This window comes from Pyxicephalus adspersus, chromosome 11, assembly GCF_032062135.1.
Source record: "Pyxicephalus adspersus chromosome 11, UCB_Pads_2.0, whole genome shotgun sequence".
In the NCBI taxonomy this organism is placed as follows: Eukaryota; Metazoa; Chordata; class Amphibia; order Anura; family Pyxicephalidae; genus Pyxicephalus; species Pyxicephalus adspersus.
In genome coordinates, this window is record NC_092868.1 from 19,060,348 (window position 1) to 19,082,366 (window position 22,019).

A 22,019-nucleotide genomic window follows, 5' to 3' on the forward strand; every position below is an offset into this window, starting at 1 on the left:
TCTCTCCTATGGAGGCCTGCACTTTACACATACCCCTAGACCTGGCAACAAAGTAGGGGGTGGTGTGGGTCTCCTTCTCTCACCTAATTGTACATAGAGAGTCCTTTCTACCCCACCCTCTCTCATTTTCACTTCATTTGAAGTCCACTCTGTCCGACTCTTTAGCCCCTTACCCCTCATTGTTGCTGTTGCCCCCCTGGCCCAGTATCACAATTTGTGGATAACTTTGCATCCTGGCAAAATCCTGGAACACATTCTTTCCCATGACCTGCCCACACTAATCCTTGGTGATTTTAATGTTGCAATGGATGAGCCCAACCTTCCCTCCTCAGCCAAACTGCTCTCCAATATCTCCTCATTTGGACTCACACAGCACATCAATAGCCCCACACACATAGCCGGACACACTTTGGACCTGGTATTTTCTAAACTCTGCAACCTCACCCTCCTTGACAACTTACCACTTCCCCTCTTTGATCATAACCTTATCACTTTCAACCTATCAAACCTTTGCCCTCCCTTGCCACATCACAGACTTGGTCAATGGCAGAGAGATATCCGTAACCTTGACCACAACCTTTTCTCAAACTGCCCTGCGTCCCAAACCCCCTCCCTCTCCAAAATCACCTCCCCAGATGAAGCTGCCACCATGCTAAACCACTCTCTTTCCCTGGCTTTGGATAATGTTGCTCCTGCCACCTTCCGCTACCCCCGCCCTGCCAACCCGCGACCCTGGCTCAACAACCACACCAAACAGCTAAGTCTGTTCGTGCAGCTGAGCGCAAGTGGAGGAAATCTGGCCTCAGCGCTGACTACAAAGCCAAGCTTCAAAGCTTTAACACAGACCTCACTGTCACCAAAGAAAATTTTTTCTCCGCAGTCATTTCCTCTTAAGCCTCCAACCCACGCAACCTCTTCTCTACAATTGACTCCCTCCTAAACCCCACACCTGCGCTCTTCGGGGCAGGGTCCTCTCCTCCTGTATCACTGTCTGTATTAGTCTGTCATTTGCAATCCCTATTTAATGTACAGCGCTGCGTAAAATGTTGGCGCTATATAAATCCTGTTTAATAATAATAAATAATAATAATAGTGTTTGTATAACTGATTTTTTACTAGCAAAACTAATCAACTTCATACAAAGTACAAAAGTCCATTTTATACAGGTGCTTTCTAACAGTCTAAGAATACCTGTTCTAGTCCTACTTTGTCCTCCCCTGTTGGTTCCATCGTGGTTTTGAACAGATTGTAACACTTGATGTCTGCCCCTGAGGCTCTTTTACTATCCAGTGAAAATTCAGAAGGCAAAGACTAGGAGAGGGGACAGCATAGGTATGACCAGCCATTGTCTCTTACGTGAAGCTGTTTTGCTGCTGCCGGCGTCGTGCTGTCCTCATTTTTTCAAACCTTGCCTCCATCTCCTCCAGCACTTTTGGGGTATAGCGCACAACCAACTTTACTGTCCCTTGTGCTGCCTTTAGAAGCTCCACTGCCTTTTCATGCTGTTCTCCTTCAACGCTCTGTAAAGAGATGAGTGTTAGACTGAGTACAATGTTACAATTTTGCAGAACATAAGATACAGAAGGAGAAATACCTAGGGGAGCCCTGTACTGTTTTTACTATTTGCCAAAGCCTTTTATATCTTATACTTAAATAGAAAGAGCGTACTGGGAAGAAGAAGAACTGTGTAAGGAAAAATCTTTTTTGGCAGTAAAAATAAAAGCATTTAATTCTTAAACGCATTGGGGACTATGAGACAATTGTTATTCAACTTTGAAATTATTGTAACAAGTCAACTAGTATATCTTTGATTGATTTAATGCCATATTCAATATATGTCAAAATAGTTGACTTCTGTTAGTCAAATGCTATGAATTGCTCAAAGAATTAAATGTTTTTATTTTTATGCCAAAAAAGCCTTCTTCTTAACAGTTCTTATTCTTCCCAATACGCCCTTTCTATCTAAATTTTGCAGCACAGTTATAAACAATACCCTTAAATGCAGTCTTTTTTTTTTGTGGTGACACTTTTACTGTTTGGTCTAAAAAATAATACAAACCTACCCAGTTTATTATTAAATGCAAACAACGTCTCGGGTATAGAAATACCAGCTCTAAACTGCCCAAGGTGATACAGACTTATCTTTATTTTTTTAAAGTAAACATCCTGACCAACAAAAGAAACCACAAGATGTCTCCTATTACCTTTATTTATGAAACGAGGAGCAAACTTCAAAGAAATCACCCTGCAACGAATATTCCTTGTGGAAAGCCATATTTTGTCCCCAGTTTGGAGAGGCCAATCAGCAAACCTCTTGTGCCTGAGAGCTGCATGTTTCAGATGCTTACAAGTAGAAGACCAGATACTGTTAAAGTCTCTCTGCAGGACACTGATTGCAGGTTTTTCAGCAGAGCAGGGTATAGGAGACGAGAGGTTGTTGCTGTAGGTAATGAAGAATGCTGTTTTTTTGGTGCTGGTGCTCACATGGTTATTGTGGGCAAACTCCGCCCATGGTAGCAGAGATACCCAGTCGTTATAGTGGGCAGAAACAAGGGCTCGAAATATTGTTCCAAGGCCTGATTGACTTTTTCCATTTGCTCATTAGTCTGTGGGTGATAGGCTGAGGAGAACTCTGCAGAAATGTCCAGGGATTGCAAAAGCCTTTCCAAAAGCAAGATGTAAATTGAACTACACGATCAGATACAATATGTGTGAGCATACCAAGAAGCCTAAAAATTTCATGAATGAAGGTTGGCAGCAACGCAGCTGGGAATGGTAAAGCTGGAAATGGTACAAAATTAGCCATTTTGGAAAAGCGATCCACAACCACCCAAATGACCGTACAGCCATCAGAGGGTGGAAGATCCGTAAGAGATGGGAGAGAAGTGTGAAAGTTCTGTGAATGCCCGGGTGACCAGACAGTTCAGAATCATGTGCCCAACGTAATATTTTTGTGCGGAGTTGAGGAGGCACCACGGTTTTACCTGGGGGAATAACAGATTCCTTAACAGAGGTCAAGGCAAGGATACAGACCGGCTGGATAATAAACTCTGGTTCAGCAGTGGTCTCAGAATCCTTTGGATCGAATGAGCGGGAGAGAGCGCCAGCTTGGGAGTTAGCAGAACCGGGTTTAAAGGTAATTATGAAATCAAAATAGGAAAGGAGCAAAGACCAACAAGCTTGCCAAGGGTTGAGGAGACGAGCAGACTGTAGGTATTTGGAGGTTTTTGTAGTCTGTGAAAATAGTGACCTTGTGAGGAGAACGCTCCAAAAGGTAGTGCTGTTCTTCTAGAGCGAGCTTGATGGCTAGCACCTCCCTGTCTCCAATGGAGTAATACTTTTCTGCTGGGGAGAACTTCAGTGAAAAAAACGCACATGGGCGTCAAGCTCCAGTGAGGGTCTGGAAGAGAATAGGCAAAGAAGGCATCTACTTCGATTGAGTAGGGCTTGGAAACATCTGGCCTAATCAGAGCTGGGCAGAAAAGAAAGGCATCAATAGCCTTAGAGGGTGAGTTCTTCGGGTCAACATTCTTTCAGGTCAGTGCAGTGATGGGTGCTACCAGCGTGGAGTAATTTTGGATAAACTGCTGGTAGTAGTTGGTAAAACCCAGGAAACGCTGAGTAGCTGTAAAACTGCAGGGTAGCTGCCATTTAGAAATGCCAGTAACCTTCTCGGGATCCATAGAGAGGCCATCCTTAGAAACAATGTAACCCAGGAAGGGCACCTGTAGGCATTCGAACAGGCACTTCAGCTTAGCGTAGAGTCGATTGTCTCAGAGGCGCTGTAAAACCAGACAGACATGCTATCAGTGGGTAGGGTCAGGAGAGAAAATCAAAATGTCATCCAAATAGACAGCAACACAGATGTATAAATGGTCTCGAAAAACATTGTTGACAAAGTGTTGGAATACAGCTGGGACATTTTAGAGATCGAAGGGCATCACCAGATACTCATAATGCCCATCTCTTTCTTCCATTCGTCCACCTCCTTGATCCGAATTAGGTTGTAGGACTCTCAGAGGTCATGTTTGTTGAAAACCTGAGCACCACAGAGATAGTCAAAGAGCTCAGGGATACACAGCAGTGGGTAGTGGTTTTTAATAGTGATGACATTCAGACCACGGTAATCAATACACAGACAGAGAACCCCATCCTTCTTTTGGACAAAGAAAAACCCTATGCCGGGGGTGAATAGAACTTGCATATGGATCCTCTCTGCAGATTTTCCCGGTTGTATTTACTCATAGCCTTGTTCTCAGGGGGACTGATGGGGTACATCTGACCTCTGGGAGGTGTGGAATTAGGTATGAGGTCTATCGCACATAGGAGAAATGGGGAGGAAGTTGCTCGGCTTTGCATTCGGAGAATACATCTTGGAAGTCCTTGTACTGGTTTGAGATGGATGGAGCAAACACTAACATAGAGAGAGCAAGAGGTTTGAGCTTGGTCAAACACTGGGAGTGACAAGAAGGATCCCAAGCCAATATCTCTGGAGTAGACTAATCTAGCACTGGAGCATGTTGTTGAAGCCATGGGAGTCCTAGGATGACCGTATATGAGGCCTGGGAAAGAATAAGGAAGGTTATGGTCTCCTGATGTAGCACACCCGCGGACATTTGCATTGGAAAAGTTTGAAAGCGGTTAAGTCCACAGACTGGTACCATTCACCGCAGAGATACTGTCACGGTGCCACAGGGCAGGATGGTGGGCCCTCCATGTCACCAGCTCAGTTGGCACATATGTGCGCAGGGTGCAGAGTGTAAGCAGCTGTCTGGTCTTCACCAGATCCTCTGGAGATGAGGATGTTATGCTGCAGGCAACTGCCAGGTTGCGGCTTCTGTGCATGCAGAGGCAGGTGACTGCTGTCAAACAAGAATCAGGCGAGTTGCAGGAACGTGAGACAGAATCGATGTCAAACAAGTTAGAGGTCAGGGCAGGCAGCACGAAGGAGTAGTCAAAGGTCAAAGTCAGAGTTGGTACACAGGAAATCATAAGCTAAAGAAGCAGGCAGGAATCGCAGGAACCTAGAACAGAGCCTAAGAGAACTCCTTGTTCAGCCAACTTCCAGTTGCCAGTCACTTCCTTTTATAGGAGCAGGTCATGTGACAGATGGGAGACACAAACAGCAAGTGAGAGGACCCACCACCAGAGGGAGTGCTGGTGCAGAGGCAGCTCAGGTGGAGTTTACACTTCTGCCAGCAGAGGGAGTGCTTCTGTGAAATACTCTGGTTATCTGGGGTAGAGGAGCAGCTCTCAGAGGATCATATAGTTGAGAACAGGAAGCGACCAGCAGACAGGATTTCAGAACAGGGCTGCTGCTACTGCTGGCTGCAGAGAAATATGAGGTGGGTGACACAGACAGCGTCACATTTCCCCTGGTCCTGCGGGGATCTGTGACAGATAGGCAGGGGTTGACTCAGTGGCTCCAAAAGCCAGGCACACTCCTTGACAAAAGTAGTCGAGATGAAATTGCCTGCGGCCCCAGAGTTGATGAAAGCCTTAAGGGCTTGTGTGGACGTACCGTGGTGAAGCAGAATTGGTATTGATAGATGGTGAGTGGAGGGGAGAGAAGAGTGACCTAGCATGCTCCCCTCAGATGACACTAGGCATTGAAGTTTACTAAAATAAAATGTCCTTTAAGTCCACAGTAAATGCAGAAACCTAAAAATAGGTGCCGGGTTCTCTCTTCTGGAAATAGGCGTGAACGGCTCACTTGCATGGTTACTTCTGATGAAGGAGAAACAGGAGGGACTGGAGGTTCCAGAGGCTGCTAGAAGGATGGAGCTAGTGGTGGGGAGAAGATCTTGCCTGAGCGTGATTTCTCCTAGAAACGCTGAGGGAGATCAGGTCACCCAGAGCAGCAGGAATATCTCAACCAACAGCCAACTTGTCCCTGATGCTATCAGAAAGGCCCTGCCAGAAGGTAGCGTGGAGGGCCTCCTTGGTCCAGGGGAGCTCAGCCACCAAAGTGTGCAAAATTTAACTGCAAACTGGCCAGCAGTAAATGACTCTTGGCGGAGACGCAGGAGTGCGCTGACCGCTAAGGAAGCCTAAGCTGGTTCATCAAAATCCCTGCTAAAATCGCTCAGGAAAGCTTCAATACTACAGGTGACCGGATCCTTCCTTTCCCTTCCTGTCCCTGATGCTATCAGAAAGGCCCTGCCAGAAGGTAGCGTGGAGGGCCTCCTTGGTCCAGGGGAGCTCAGCCACCAAAGTGTGCAAAATTTACCTGCAATCTGGCCAGCAGTAAATGACTCTTGGCGGAGACGCAGGAGTGCGCTGGCCGCTAAGGAAGCCTAAGCTGGTTCATCAAAATCCCTGCTAAAATCGCTCAGGAAAGCTTCAATACTACAGGTGACCGGATCCTTCCTTTCCCGGAGCAGAGACACCAGAGCTTCTCCAGACAGTAGGGTCATTATATATGCCACCTTGGCCTGGTCAGTGGGGACATTTTGAGGTTAAAGCACATAATGGATACCGCACTGGTTGATGAAGCCATGGCAAGTCTTGGAATCCCCAGAGAATAATTGTGGGTTAGGAAGGTGAAGCGCAGGGACTACTGGTATAGTGGGAGACTGGGCCAGGACTAAAGGAGATCAGCAGCTGATCCAGGCGAGCAGTGAATAAATGAAGCTGACAGAGCAGCTGAGTTTGGGTAGCTTCCTGGGCGTCTAGCCTCAGGGTGAGTAGTTGGTTGGGGTCTGCCTGGGAGGTCTGGGAGGGTGTTTTCATGGTTCGTGCAAAATGTCTCTGGCTACTAGGGGGCGCTACAACTTGCACAAAAGTGGTGTGAGCCCTGAGAAGGCAACCAGGTCTTCACCAGAGCCTCTAGTGGGGAGGATGCTGCGCTGCTGGTTACTGCAAGGTTGTGATTCTTGGGCACACCAAGGTGGGCAGAAAGATACACAATACCAAATAACAAGGTAGAAAAATTGTCAAGGAAGGCCAGGTCAAAGCAGGCAGCAAGCAAGAGAAGTCAGGTCACAAGGCAGGGGTCAAATACAGAGATTCAGGAAAAAGACACCAGTGACACAGGGGCCATTGCAGACAACGAAAACACAAGAGACACTGGAAGCAACAGGAGGCACAGGTGACACAGGAATATCCACAGACAGAGGAACATTGGAACAGCACAAGGGAATTGGCTGGAAACAACAGACTGGGCAACAAGGGGTTACCACATGAGCTGGACAGAAGGAAACACTAAAATAAGCAACAGGTGTACAGGAACTTGCTCATCAAAGCTAGGGGCTCGGCACTAGTGGAGACACGTTGCGCGAACGCTGAGTGTTGTGTCTGAGCCAACTAAATATCCAGGGATGAGTAGAAGGCTATTTTCTGATTGACCTGCGGGATGGGCGAAACTGATAAAGCATGGGAGCAGAACTGCCTGGATGTGCAGGAGAGAGACGTTTTTGCTTTAGTGAGGAAGAGGTAAGTGTGACACTTATTCTAATCACAGTATTATTTACTTTTCACCCACCACCTGCCCTTCAACATACATTATTTATTCTGTCATGAATATGTTTGTATTGGAATTACATTAAGTAATAAATGATTTAACAAGCTTACATCATGTGCAAAGTGTTTACTAAGTAGGTTTTCAATAATATTTGTATTTTATTGTGTCATGTACATTTAAGTCTTTACCCTCCACTGAGAAAGCCATACAGTGAAACATGTTGGGAACAGAGACGACTACACTTTTCCACACCCCAACCCATACTAACAATTCTACCCATATTTTCATCCCCTCTAATAAGAACTATGCACAATGATATGAGTATTTTGATACGCCTATTGAACTGTTGAGCTCTGTCTGGGTATTGGTCTTTATAACTATGACCAATTATCTAATTGCTCTCTCATTAAAATAAAAGCTATTTTAAGGTGCCACAGAAACCTTCTCATTCTTGTCCTTGCTCCTCCAAATTTCTTAAATAAGATATATACTTTGAAAACTTGCTTTTTCTGGGTTTAACCTGTCCATACCCAACTTCAAATAAATTGACAACAGTATGACCTCTATACTTGGCTCTGTGTCCTGAAAAGCATCCTTGATGTCAACCTGGCATAGTATCTTTTTAACGCTTTACCTAGCAGATATACACACTTTGGAAAAGCACATATGGATTGAGCAGAAGAGTTGGTTGTGTTGTCTATGTTGATCTATACTTTACTTTTAAACTGTTATTGCATAAGTCCTGGCAAAGAGCAAACACCACAAACTGCATGCTTAATACCAACTATGTACAATGATATGTGTATTTTGATACACCTATTGACTAGTTGAGCTCTATCTAGTTATTTGTCTTTATAACTATGACCAATGATCTAATTGCTCTCCCATAAGTAAGAGCTAATTTAAGGTACCAAAAAACCCTTTCTTGTCTTTTCTCCTCCAAATTCATTTATTAATTATTTTGGGGCTTGGCAATTGATACAAGAATTCCAGCACTGTCAAACATGCTGATACTACTAACTGACAAAATGAAAATTGTAATTTACCCAATGCATTTAGGCTAACTTCAATGTCCAGGAGCTCTATAAATAAACCTTTTTTTCTTAATTGAAAAGATTTTTTTTAAAACTCCACAATGGGAAAAAGTTGCTGATGTAAACAAGTATCAAAGCAGAAACAGAAATCAATGGTAAATAGAGAATTTTTTAGGAAGGCTGATTGCTGCTAGAGCAAAATAAGGATTCTGAAATGTAGCTTGCTTCCAAAATTTGGAAATGGGAGGTTTTTATTGTATTTGCCAGTTAAAAAAATGCATTGTACTGCAACACCCACCTTTACTTTAACCTCAAGATCTGTGTTTGAGTAATGTAATGTAATGTGGAACATTGCAACCCAGCAAATTTTAGATGCAAATGTAATTTTTGTTTAATTTTTTTTTTTATTTAATGCAGATTTACTCACCACACCATTGACAGACAAAAGCTGATCTCCACGTTTCAGCCCTCCATGGCGGTCAGCCACACCACCAGGAATGATACGTGAGATATAAATAGGAGAGTTTTGCTCTTTTCCTCCCATAATATTAAACCCAAGTCCTTCATCAGTTTTTGGAAGTTCGACTACACGTGGATGGGCATGTCCTTCACTAGCTGCAAAGGCAGCCACAGTGGCCTGAAATGAGAAACTTCAGTTAAAGCACTCAACAACAGTTTCATGATATAATTAGAACAGAAATATCTTTATATTGAATAATAAGATCATTTGTTATGATAAGCATGTTTTAATTACTGTATCTTGACCAGGGATTTAAAGGCATACCTGGTGAACATACATGTTGGCATCAGTGTCCAGGCATATTTGTTACAGCACTTTGCAAAGTTTTTGGAACAAAAATGTTGTCACTCCTGCATTGAAAACACATAAGAATAAATTCCCTACCCCAGTGATCGGGACTACACGTTCTTTTCACACCCCCACCTGACCTACTCCAGAATAAATCACTTTTGGACTCGACAGGCAGATCTGCATAGGATTAAAGGGTGTACAGTTGGGGAAATGATTCTCTCCGATCATTCCCCGGTGATCTTATATATCCTGCTCACTAAAATCTGGACGAAATGCTGGAACTGGAAACTTAATGAAAATCTCCCGAAAGAAACTGAAAAAGAACTGCATACTTATTTTGTCATAAATATCAGGCAAGATAGTAACCCTGTTGTAGTCTGGGAAGCCCACAAGGCCGTTATTAGAGGTAATTTAATCAAGCACGGATCAAGACTTAAAAAGACTGGGCAGCAGGAAAATCAAAACCTGCTTAATAATATTAGGAAGTTAGAAAAAGTGCATGTTGGAGGTCATGAAATTAGCACTCATATTCAAACTGGCTGTTGGTGGAACTTGATGGGGGTTGACTCCTGAAAATCCAGGCGTAAGTGGTACAGAAGATCCTGTGAAATATACTATCAGTGAGCGGAGGCGTGTATCTGGTGAGTAGAAAATCTGTATCTTTTGCTGGTATATGTATTTGTGCTGCAGATGTTTTACTGTAATTTTGGGTACTAGGCCTGTTTAGCTGTTCCGTGTAGCCGGCAAGGTAAAGGACTGATCCTTCTTTGGTAACTGATATACCCTGTAGATCTAAAGAATAAAAACCAGACATCTTTGAGGAAAAACTGTGGGTTAGATAGTTATATTTTACTCACAGGGAAAGGAAATAGCCTTTTTGTCCAATAGGAGATCCCTCTGGCCTGGATCTGTGATTCAAATAAGAAATGGTGTGTGAGGGTTGGAATTCAGTTGTGTTAAGGGGGATACACAGCGTGTTTGTGTGTCTGGAACTCCTTAGTGGACTAGAGTCCAGGTTTTAAAGTTGGAACAGCTGTGTGGTTGTGGAGCTGTATGGTTGTGTGGTTGTCGAGCTGTATAGTTGTGTAGTTGTGTATGGGTGTGGATACTTTCTTGTGTGTCTATAGATAGCTGTATACAGTCTTTTGTTAACCAACAATTAGCATTGTGTGCTTAATTAGCATAACAATGGACGTAATGTAATGCTTTGTGCAGAAGTATGCCTCTGCAGACTACAAGTCTGTTGCAGAAGATGCTTTAACACATCAGTTCAATGATCTTGTGGTTCAATGTATTAAGCATAATGAATGTTTAACGAGCAAGCCAAAAGGAAAGGAAAGAAAATTTGTGTTAAGAATGTTACTGAGAATGAAAGAGATATCAGAAGGGAAAGAGATTCAGTGGTATACGGAAAGAACTCTAGAGAATTGTCACAATATTGTCTCTATAGTGGATCCAAATGGTAAGCCTAATGAATGTGAATGTGAATTGCTGAAAGAAGAGGTTGACCAACTTGTGGAATGTAATAATGAATTGCATGATAGGTTGGATGAATGAGAAGTGAGATGCAAACTTAGAGAGCAATCTATTGCTGCCTTAGAACAGAAAGAGGCTGGAAATGAACATGTTATTGCGTTACTTAAGAAAGAGTTGGAGGATTCTAAAACGCAACTGTTGCAAAAAGAGCATAATGTTTTATCGCTGAAAGTACAAACCGTGAGTCAAGTTGTGAATTAGTGCTTTGCTAACAGGGATGCCTACGCAAATTTGACACAGGAGCAAAGGGACAAGATGATGATGGAACAACAACCAATATTTTCAGCTGATGGTCCTGAGGGATCACCAAACCAAAGTTTCTCTCTCTTTACTCCAGTATCAGATAGGGTAGGCCAACGAGTAGATCATTGAGAATAGATTTTAACACCCATTCCACAACACTCTCTATACAAGATCGCACTAATCTGTGTCAGATATTGGATAAATTTGAAACTGGTGCTTCACCCATAAGCCTCTATACTAGGCTGGAAGCTTTAGTGGCACAATATAACTTGGGTAATAGGGATGCATGTGTGCTCTTTCGCGCATGGCTTCCTTTGCAACTATGTGAGAAACTACAGCCACCAGTCGGTAGTCATAAAGTTCTATCTGCTGAAATTAACTCAACCTGGGGAAATTCAGCAGAAAGGATGAGAGAATTGCAACAGATAACGGGGGGAAGAGATTTAGAAGGGGGGGGGGTGACCCAGTGTTATTCTGCAGGGAGTATTTGTCCCTGTATAAAGCTACTTACAATTGCCCAGATATGTCTCCAGATGACAGTAGTTTCCCGTACTCTATGGCAAATAAGTGCACATTTGTGGATTATCATACAAAACTTGCACTTAGAAATGCCAGTTCGTATCAAACATTTATAAATATCTTAGGGAGTGGATTTAGGAGACAAGTCAGGACAATAGACCTTATAAGAAGATTTCAGAGGTAGTTGAAATGAGGGTGAGATTTTTAGGCAGATGGTATAGATGTGGGAACACAGGCCACATAATGACGGAATGCAAAGTGCCTAAAAGACTGGTAGGTGAGAGGAAAACTGCTAATAGGTGAGAATTTAGGCAGGGATCAGATAGAGCAATAGTAGAGAATATAGAATGCCCAAGGAGACACTGTATAGCCCAATATCAAAGGAACTGCACAGTGTAGCCAATAAAATGATAGAAATCCCAGAGGAATATAGAGGCCCACCCCAACCAATCCATACCATAAACCATAGGGAGGTCAGGCCCCAGGATTGTTCCTTTTATGTAATCTAGATAGGGACAAGGGCGGCAGACTAAATGTCCGGGGTGTGGATGGGGGCCATTGCACAAATATCCTACTGGATACAGGGGCAGCCGTCAGTTTAACTAATTTGAATTTAGGAAAGGATCCAGAGGGAAAGCAAATTTTTTTTGAGAGGATTTGGGGGCGGTTAGTGCCACCCTAGCAATCAATACCAGTGCCCATTGACATAGGGAACTTGTGTGTGGAACAGAGTTTATTCCTTTCCCCAACACAAAAAACAGTACAGTATACCGCCTGAGTCAATACCATACATGGAAAGCATGGTAAGAAATTTACTGGCACAAAAGGTCATCAAAGAATGTCAATCAAAGACAAATGCAGCTTTGTGGCCAGTAAAAAAGGAGGGGGGTTGGAGGCCCATCCTAGATTTTCATGCCCTTAACAAATGTACACCATCCATTACAAATGTGGTTGCTAAAATGCCTGATATGATGACTGCACTTAAGCCCTCTGCAAAAGTTTACTCATCAATTGACATTTCGAATGGCTTTTTTTCAATCCCTATCCATGAGGATAGTCAATACAAATTTGCATTCACATTTAAAGGGAAGCAGCATGCATTTTGCAGGATGCCACAAGGGTTCAAGTCTAGTTCAACATACTTTCACATCTGTATGGTGGACATTCTGAGACAATTTTCAGAGCCAGACTGTATCTAGTAGATATGTAGATGACATTCTTCTCCAGACAGAGATGAAAGAACAATACTATGCCCTGCTGAATGAATTGCTAACACTGATTGAGAATGCAGGCCTTAAGGTAAATCCCAAAAAGGCACAGTTGATAAAGGAGTCAGTCTGTTTTTTAGGGGTGATAGTTTCACAGGGGGGAAGGACTCCTCCTCCTAATGTGAAACTATCAGAAAATTACCTAGACCAGGGGTCTGCAACCTGCGGCTCCGGAGCCGCATGCGGCTCTTCAGCCTCCTTGTTGTGGCTCCCTTCGGCTGCTGCGGGGAGGTCTCTGATGGGGGATCCCCTTCCTCCCAAGACACTGCGGAGGAGGGGTGTGTTATGTTTTGCGGCTCCAGACTATTTTTCTTTAGTGGAAGAGGAGGCAAAATGGCTCTTTTGATAGTAAAGGTTGCTGACCCCTGACCTAGACCAAGCACTAAAACAGCGCTGAGGCAATTCCTAGGCGTTGTTGGTTTCTGCAGAGACTTTATTGAAGGTTTTGCAGCCAAGTAAAGCCCCTGTATGATCTATGGAAAGGGGAAAGGAAAGAGACAGATCCCCTGGACTGGCTTGAGGAGCACGAGGAAGCTTTAACCAGGCTAAAAGTTAACCAGATGAAGGCCCCAGCCTTAAGTAATCCGAATGCCGATTTGCCTTTTGCACTGCAAGTATATGCATCTGCAGTTGCCATAACAGCCGTGTTGCTCCAAGAAAGACAAGGCAAATGGGTACCTGTCGGATACTGGTCCAGAATGGTGAGTCCAGTAGAGAGAGGATTTGATGAATGCGTCAGAAATCTTTTGGCATTGCACTGGGCGGTTCTCGCAACTGAACATGTAGTAGGATTTGGGAGTATCATCACCATTCTCCCATTAAGATGCTTCTGGAGCGTACCCTCAGTGGAGTATCCTCCCAAAGGGTAGCTAGATGGTTTATAGACCTGACACCTAGGAACATCACAGTGACATACAATGCCACCTATATTCTCCCTCAATTGATGCAGTATAAAGGAGAGCAGCATGACTGTGGAGAGGTGCATTAGGCTAGGTCACAGGAAGTATTCAGACTAGCAGCAGGTAAGGAAGACCTAAAGATATGGGTGGATGGATCTAGGTACTGGGAGGGAGGAAGATTTCACACAGAATATGCCCTGTGGTGCCCCCAGACCAATGAGCAAATTTTGATTAGATGACCCCGAAGCTTTTCTGTCCAGAGAGCTGAGCTAGAAGCCATGAGAGAAGCCATTGCCAATTTCAGTGCAGCCCCAATACCCATCTTTTCTGATAGTGCCTATGTCACTAGGTCATTGACTGAGTACATGCCTTTATGGCATACCAGGGGTTTTAGTGATGTCTCTGGAAAGGCCCTGATGCACAGTTCAGTCTTCAGGGATATATGGGATTGGGCAAGTTTGGAGCCTCAAAGAGTGGCCATTGTTAAGGTAAAAGCACACCAGAAAGGTAATAATGAGGTTACTGTAGGAAACAACAAGGCAGATGAACTTGCTAAAGAAGCTGCTTTAATAGGGGTAAGCTGGACTCCATATGGTATAGAAGGAAGGCAGGCCTAGAAGGAACATGATTCTGAGGAGCAGGAAAAAGAGGCCATTGTACCTGCGCTTTTACCAGTTTTAAAAGAACCTGCCCCTTGCATAGCAGAAGAACAGGATAGGGATCATCTCATCAAGGATGTAAAAGGACAGATTAGGGAAAAAGTCGAGGACGCTCCACCGATGTACATATTACAAAATAATCTGTTAATAATAGTTTGTTGTACCGGCCCAACATCAGAGGGATTTAGCCCGGGAGAATCATAGGTTGGCAAAACACATGGGTATGCAGGGTACCTTAAAATGTATTCTAGGTAAATGCTTGTGGGAAAAGATTAACAATACGATCACACAGGTGGTACAGGAATGTTTAATCTGTGCACAGATGAATCCCAGACCAAAAGGGCAGAAACCAGTATTAGCAAGGGTACCGTTAGCAGAAGGACCCTGGGAAAATCTGCAGATTTTGTGGGTCTATTACCAAGTGCCCCTGGGGGATAGAGGTACCTGTTGGTTGTAGTTGATGTATTTTCAAAGTGGGTGAAAGCTCTGCCTCTAAGAAAAGACTCAGCTACAGATACGGCTAAGGCGTTATGGACAGAGGTGCTGTCAAGATGGGGATTCCCCAAAGTCCTGAGGTCAGACAGGGGAACTCACTTTACGGGTAGGGTCCTAAAAAGAATTTGTTAGATCCTAGGTGTAGAGCAGAGATTCCATTTACCGTACCATCCCCAATCATTGGGTATTGTGGAAAGGATGAATCGGACACTGAAAGATATATTGAGAAAAATGGTTTTGCAATCAGGAAAGAGTTGGCTAACTCACTTATCATCCATTCTAATGGCCAATAAAGGTTCAACAGCGAAAGGCACATCATTAACTCCTTATCAGTTAATGACGGAGAAGGATGAATCTCCTCCATCCAGCCAACCCCATGCTCAGTACACCTCTGAGGGAGAGCGCAGAGAGAGATACGTTTTTGGTCCAGCTACAGGAGCAGGTACAGAAATATTTGCACTTTGCTGCAGCTAATATGGCTCCCAGAGAGAAAGGGCAACCTGATAGGCCTCCCAGTAGTTTGAAGGTTGGGGACAAGGTCATGGTAAAGAACTTTGGTTCAAAGTCTTCATGGGATGCAAATTGGACAGAACCTTTCATAGTCACCATGACCCTCAGTGATCAAGTAGTTAAAGTACAGCGCCTCCAGAAGGGTAGAAAGTGCATGAAAAAGAGGGAAGTAGAGAAATACCGTATTTTTCGCCGTATAAGACGCTCCGGAATATAAGACGCACCCAATTTTAAAGGAGGAAAATCTAGAAAAAAAGATTCTGAAAGATTATTCCCCTTCTGATCACTCGAGTGCCATTCATACCGGTATTCCCCTTCTGATCACTCATGTGCCATTCAAATTCCCTTTCTGCTCACTCTGTCATTCAAACTCCCCTTCTGATCACTCTGTGCTTTTTTTCTATTGTACGGCAGTTAGGACAGGGAACAGCAGGTGGCGCTGTGCCGGCTTCTTTCGCTTTGCTTTACAGACAGGAGAAAACACGATGCTGGCAGAAGAGAGAAGAGAGAGACACGCTGCAGCAAGAGACAAACGCAGGATCGGGTATCGGGTGAGTATAATATTTTGATTATTTTTTTTAACACATTTGTCGTATAGGACGCACTAACTTTTCCCCCCCAGTTTTGGGGAAGAAAAAGTGCGTCTTATATGGCAAAAAATACGGTAGGTTCATGCCGACCAGTGTAAACGATATTGCTGATAAGGATTTAATTCTGCTCTTGATTTTAAATTTCCAGAGTACCCATGAAGCGGAAGATTGATACAGCAAGGACTCTGAAGCATGGCTGGAAAAGAGATAATCATCTGGATGGCGATCCATCTGTGCTGTACTGCCACACAAACAGTTGTTAATGGACAATCGAGGGATGGGGAAAAAAGATGAAAGCCAAGAAGAGATTTATATATCTGAATCTGTCAAACCAATGACAGAGGGAGAAGCGAACTTGGGGAGGGATCAGGAAAATACGTATAATAGAAGAGTTAGGTTGATACCGGAGGGTCCCAAATTGCCTGAGACCTATCAATGGGGTTGCCAAGACGATAAGCCTTATAAAGTTTCTTTTGCCTTTGGACGAATTAATCCTAACTCATCCTCCAAGAGGAAAAATAAAAAGGACTTATGGAAGATCATACCAGAAGCTATGCAATCGTTTGTGGATTCAACAATTTATTTGAATTTCAAAAAAAGATCAATGACATCATTAATAACATCCAACAGAATAACATTAATACTCAAGTGAAAGTAGCAAGAGATTTTGTTAATCATTTTAAAATATTAGTGAATGCTGTGGTGGGACAATGTAAAAATGTGCAGTGCAGGGCAGTCGGAATTATCCACTAATATTAAACTGATTGTAAAGGCTTTACATAAGGAAGAGTGGCCATATGAGTTAGCGACCCAGCTTGATAAACTTTTGCAAGGTATATACCATTTACTAATCCTAAATGGTGGGCAAATGCTTGGGTGGGTTGTCCTGATTTTGATTATGAAAATTGCTTTGCCTCCTCCTTAGTGCCTTATGCAAAATCACATGCGGGAACCCTATATTCAGTCGTATCAATAGGTTTACTTACTGGACAGTCCACTATATTGCATCCAAGGGTGAATTGTCCACATGTGGTATGGGGGGAGGAAGGTTGGAAGCAGGTTGATGTTTCCCTCTGTTCTAAGGACACAGAAGGGTTTGTTTCTTTTTCCTAAAGAATACAAATATGATGCTGATCAATGGAGATAACTGTTGATAGAGGGGCATGGTGTACTCTGGGAAATGTCTCTGAAATCCAAACACCAGACTGGAACTATGTAGTCCTATTCGGTAGCAACATGTCACTTGGTATCAACTATAATAGCCCTGTGGATTTGGAAATCCTGAACCTGGGTATGGGTAGGAAACTACAGGAGTGGTTGGCAGAATGGCAGATGGATGAAAAACTCCTGAAAAAACTGCAACAAAAGGGAGCCAATGCCACCTTAGTAGTATATCATAATCAGAAAGAAATTACGCAAGTGGTACATCAGTTGGAGAAAGACGCTGAAGGTTATTGTTGGGGGATTATTTTTGGACATTCCAGTAAAGCCAATGGGGTTTTGAATTATTTGATCCATCCTGTGGTGCTATTACTCATTTTTGCAGTGGTTTTGTCAATATTACAAATGTACATATGTTACATAACCCGACATTTAAATAAAAAGGTAACGCATCTGTCAAAAAGGGTAGAAGTACAAGTGGACTGTAAAGCCATTTTGTATGAGCTAGAGGCTTTACAACAGAGCAAAGATCCGGAAAAATGTCTAATATGTAGAAATTGCAGCAGGACGGGGCATAATGAAAACAGTTGCTAAATACCAAGTCGTATGTATAACCTGAACATTATTTGAAAATGTGTTAATATGCTAAAGTAGTAGCTTATTCAGCGAGGTTAGTTCATGGTTATTGTTAGGTTGCATGTATTAGGTAAGATATGATTGTGATCCAGAATTAAGGGGTTTGTTGTTAATAGTAGAATGTATGTATTAGGCTAGGGGTAATTATAAGGGTGAACCAGTCCCTCCTCTCGACTCTGCCCTAGGAAGGGAGCTAAGAACTGAGAATGTATGAATGATGAGTAAATGTCTATTCCCTACTTATGCTGATCCTGTGGCCCTGAAGACATCGACAAAGAGGAAGACAAAGAGTGACTCAGAGGGTGATGATAGTGCCAATGATGAGAGATGATGAGAGCTCCGCCTGAAGGTGATGGTGGTGTGCCATTCAGGCACAAAGGGGCATATGTTGGAGTGCGCAACATGGGTGGCATGAAATTAGCACTCATATTCAAACTGGCTGTTGGTGGAACTTGATGGGGGTTGACTCCTGAAAAGCCTCTGGGAAGTAAACTAACAGAATGATTACAGCGGGAGGTTGATACCAAGCAATCACAAAAGAGATAACATCTCTGTGAACAGGAATATCCTGCCAGGTGTGTAAACATAACTGTTATCAGATGACATTAAAGAAGCCAGGACCAACAGGTCAGCTGAGTCAAAGGACTTGCCCTCAATACAACAGCACCACCTACTGGAGAATATCAATGGACACCTGGGAGCAGGGTGTTTCCGGAGTTGGGAGGACACCTGAGTAAGGGGTGGATGCATGGGTGTGGCTGAATGTGGCAGGGGGCTCCGAAGAGGTATAAAAAGGGACATCTGCCCCTTTTACTTTGTGATTATTATTTAGCTTATTTGGAATAATTGTTGATTACTTGTTCATTCTGTTCTTTGTTATTAAAAATCTTGTTATTTAGGATCTATGTGATTATTAAGCTAATAGAGACAAGAAAAGGGATAAGGGAAACAGTAATTTTCCTACAGTACATAAAAGACAACCTATGGTGGGAATTACTTACAGGTTGATCGAAAATCTCAACTATCAACTTTGTGCCTTAAAGCCAAAAGCTACGTTAGAAAAGTGCAGGAGAACCTACTATGAATATGGGAATAGGTGTAGCCATTGTAACACCAAGGCAGGATTGGAGGTGGAAGAGAGATATATTTGCCCAGGATTCCTCTTGTATGTGAAGGAATTTGCCCAAGATTCCTGTGTGAAGTAGCAGGTGGAAGAACCACTGAGGGTGGGGATATAACTTAGAGCCAGGAGCTCAGTCAGTAGCTTGGCTTGGAGAGACACAGAAAGGGGTCTGTGCGAGGTCAGCTTGGCTTGGAGAGACACAGACAGGTGGACTGTGTGAGAGTGCTTGGCTTGGAGAGACAAAGACAGGGGTCTGTGTGAGTTCACAGCTCTGTTTGGAGACACAGACAGGTGGACTGTGTGAGTGAGCTCTGCTGGAGCCACAGACAGTTGGTCTGTGAGGGAGCTCGGCTGAGAGACTCAGAAAGTCGGTCTGGGTGAGTGAGCTCAAAAGTGAGTAGAAGGTTGCTGAAAGCTTGGTTTTGAGCTGACAGAGAGAAGCCCTCCAGCTGATAGACAGGGACGTCTTGATGTATAGTAAGTGTCAGACAGGCAAGGTTTTTTTTTTGCTGTTTTGTTATTTTACCTGCAAACTTCAATAAACCTGGCTGTAAGCCAGTTTAATGCTGATACCTTGGTGTGTGATCTTAGTTGGATGAACCAGACAAGTGTCCTTTGACCCCAGCAAAGGCAATCCAGAGCGTAACCCCTCACATGGTACATTGGGGAGAGCCCTTAGGGGACAAAGAGAACAAACTTTTGTCCCATTCATAGTTGATCACAAAGGAGTCAAGAAATATCACGTACAGGACATTATGAATGAGTTTAAAAAATACTATGTCCTATACTAATGTCCCTGTACATTAATGCTGCGCCCCTGCCCCTCAACCAGCCTCTGTAGTAGTGGCAGTGAAGGAGTATTTGAACAAAGTCAAGATGCCCGTACTCTCTTCAAGCGATTTTGAAACTCTGGAGGCCAAGATTAGTGGTAAGAAGTTCTAAAGATCTAATAGTAAGTACAATTAGTACTATTAAGTACTCATTAAGGGATGTGCAGCTGGCAGCCTAAATCCTGGTTTGGACAGCTGCCACCAGCTTTTTTCCCCCATACCCCCTCACACACCAGTAAGTAATAATTTTATCAAGGCACCTAACCATAAAGTTTCTATTTAATTTTCTAAAGATATTTAAGCTTTTCTCTGTCCTAGCTTAGGACGATTCTTCCTTATACTCAGAAGCATCTCTCAATTTATCCATAAGATCTTCTTTGGAATACCCTTCCCTATTTCTGATAGTATTCCTTACACTGCTTACAAGATCTAACACATATCTTCTGAGGTATATTTTTTATCCAACTTTATTAATATACTTGATTATTAATATCATATTTCATCATTACTTTAAACTATAAAACAAAACCATTACCATTATTATTTTCTTATTGATCTATCCTAGGTTGAAGATATATAAAAAAAATAAAACCGCAGCCAGTGTACATATTTAAATCGTAGGTACGCCATTTTGTGGAATAAATGTTTATTACATAATTAAGATATATCCTGTGATATTTCAAAAAATATATATAAAAGAACTTTATTTTTTTTTAAATATATTTCTAGATACGTCCTTCAACTAGAACTGGATTAATTAATAAATTATTACATCATTAGGATAGCCATCCAAATATTTCCTAAATATTTTCTTTATCCCAATACATTAACATGTTTTTTTACACTATACTATAATTAATGTAATTTCTAGGGTCTCGGCAATCCCCTGAGGAAGCCTGTTTAGGGTGAAATGCGTCGGGTGAGACCATAAGTACAGTACTGACCCACATCTTGGCCCTTTTAGTGAGAATATTTTATAAAGTCATTGTTAAACATTGCCATGGCCTCTTTTACCAATTATGTTTCTAAGAAGTATGTTTTAGTAATTGAAATAAAAGGTTTTATGTCATGCTAGACTTATTTTCTGCCTTAAAGAGGCGCTATCTTTCTACTTTTTCTCTTAGGTACTATTGGCTCGGCAACCACTCTAGTAGTATTTTCTAACCTTATCACCGCGGGATTGGCTTCCTCTCCTTTTGGACCTATATCTCCACTCAACAAAGACCTAAAATTTACTAAAATTTTGGCAATGCGGTTACAGAAGGTCATTAGATAGTTGATTCACACTGACCAAGTGTATTTTGTTCCGATGAGGGAAGCTTTTGACAATACCATTAAGGCTCTTAACTGGATCCATTTGGCCTCTACATACTCTTCCTGCTATCCACAGATGCAGAGAAGGAAAGTGATAGAGTGGACTGGACGTTGATGGACTGTACCCTACTGCATATTGGTTCGGGGCCGAATATGTTTATTCCTATTTTATTTAGCCTGGATTAGGTCCACTTACTCGTGCCCTTCAGCGGCAGTTAGGGTTATTGGAACCCTATCAGAATACTTTCCTATATTAAATGGTACTCGCCAGGGCTGCCCCCTCTCCCCACTCATTTTTTTTCTGATGTTAGAACCTCTGCTACGAGCTATAAGGTCTAACTCCGACATCACAAGGCTATTTTTGGGGAAGAAAATGTCCAAAATTGCAGCTTTTGCAGACGATCTGCTGCTTGTACTCTCCAATCCGGTCATTACGCTCTCAAATCTTATGAAGAAACTAGTTTTTTATGGCACCCTTTCAAGATTTAAAATTAAATAAAATAAATCAGAGGTGCTAAACATTACATTACCCCAGGGACAGAAGCATTTGATTGAGAGGAATTACTTATTTAAATAGGCCACGGGAGGTCTTCGATATCTGGGAGTCTTCCTTGCCAGGGATTTATTGAAAATTTTTGATTTGATATTCTCCCCCTTTTTTAACGGGTAATATCAGATTTATTGAAATGGAGGGCACTGACTATATCTTGGTTTGAATGAAGTGCTTAAAATTATTATCTTGCCAAGGTTTTTTTTATCTTTTTCGGACCTTGCCAATTTGGATACCTAGTCCTTTTTTAACAAAATAAATAAAAAGCCCAGGCTAAACCGCAACCTACTATTCCAGCCCAAGAAAACTGGAGGTTTAGGGGTCCCTAATATGTATAAATACTATATGGCCTCTCACCTAGTGAGGGTGGTAGACTGGG

At 42.7% G+C, this 22,019-nt stretch overlaps 1 protein-coding gene and 1 pseudogene across 9 annotated transcripts in view; one reads left to right on the top strand and one right to left on the bottom strand.

Moving 5' to 3' along the window:
• LIN7B (lin-7 homolog B, crumbs cell polarity complex component) overlaps positions 1 to 22,019 on the bottom strand; it is a 226,843-nt gene that overhangs the window by 131,766 nt on the left and 73,058 nt on the right. For all 9 annotated transcript variants that reach the window (XR_011922785.1, XM_072426510.1, XM_072426509.1 and 6 more), the window contains 2 exons: positions 8,924 to 9,133; positions 1,357 to 1,520 (listed from right to left, as the gene is read on the bottom strand). Coding sequence is in view for 8 of the 9 variants with exons in the window: in XM_072426510.1 (XP_072282611.1) it covers positions 1,357 to 1,520; positions 8,924 to 9,133 (374 nt within the window). In the remaining variant the exon portion in view is untranslated. The remainder of the gene's footprint in view (positions 1 to 1,356; positions 1,521 to 8,923; positions 9,134 to 22,019) is intronic.
• Positions 10,676 to 11,743, top strand: LOC140341146 (posterior protein-like; annotated as a pseudogene).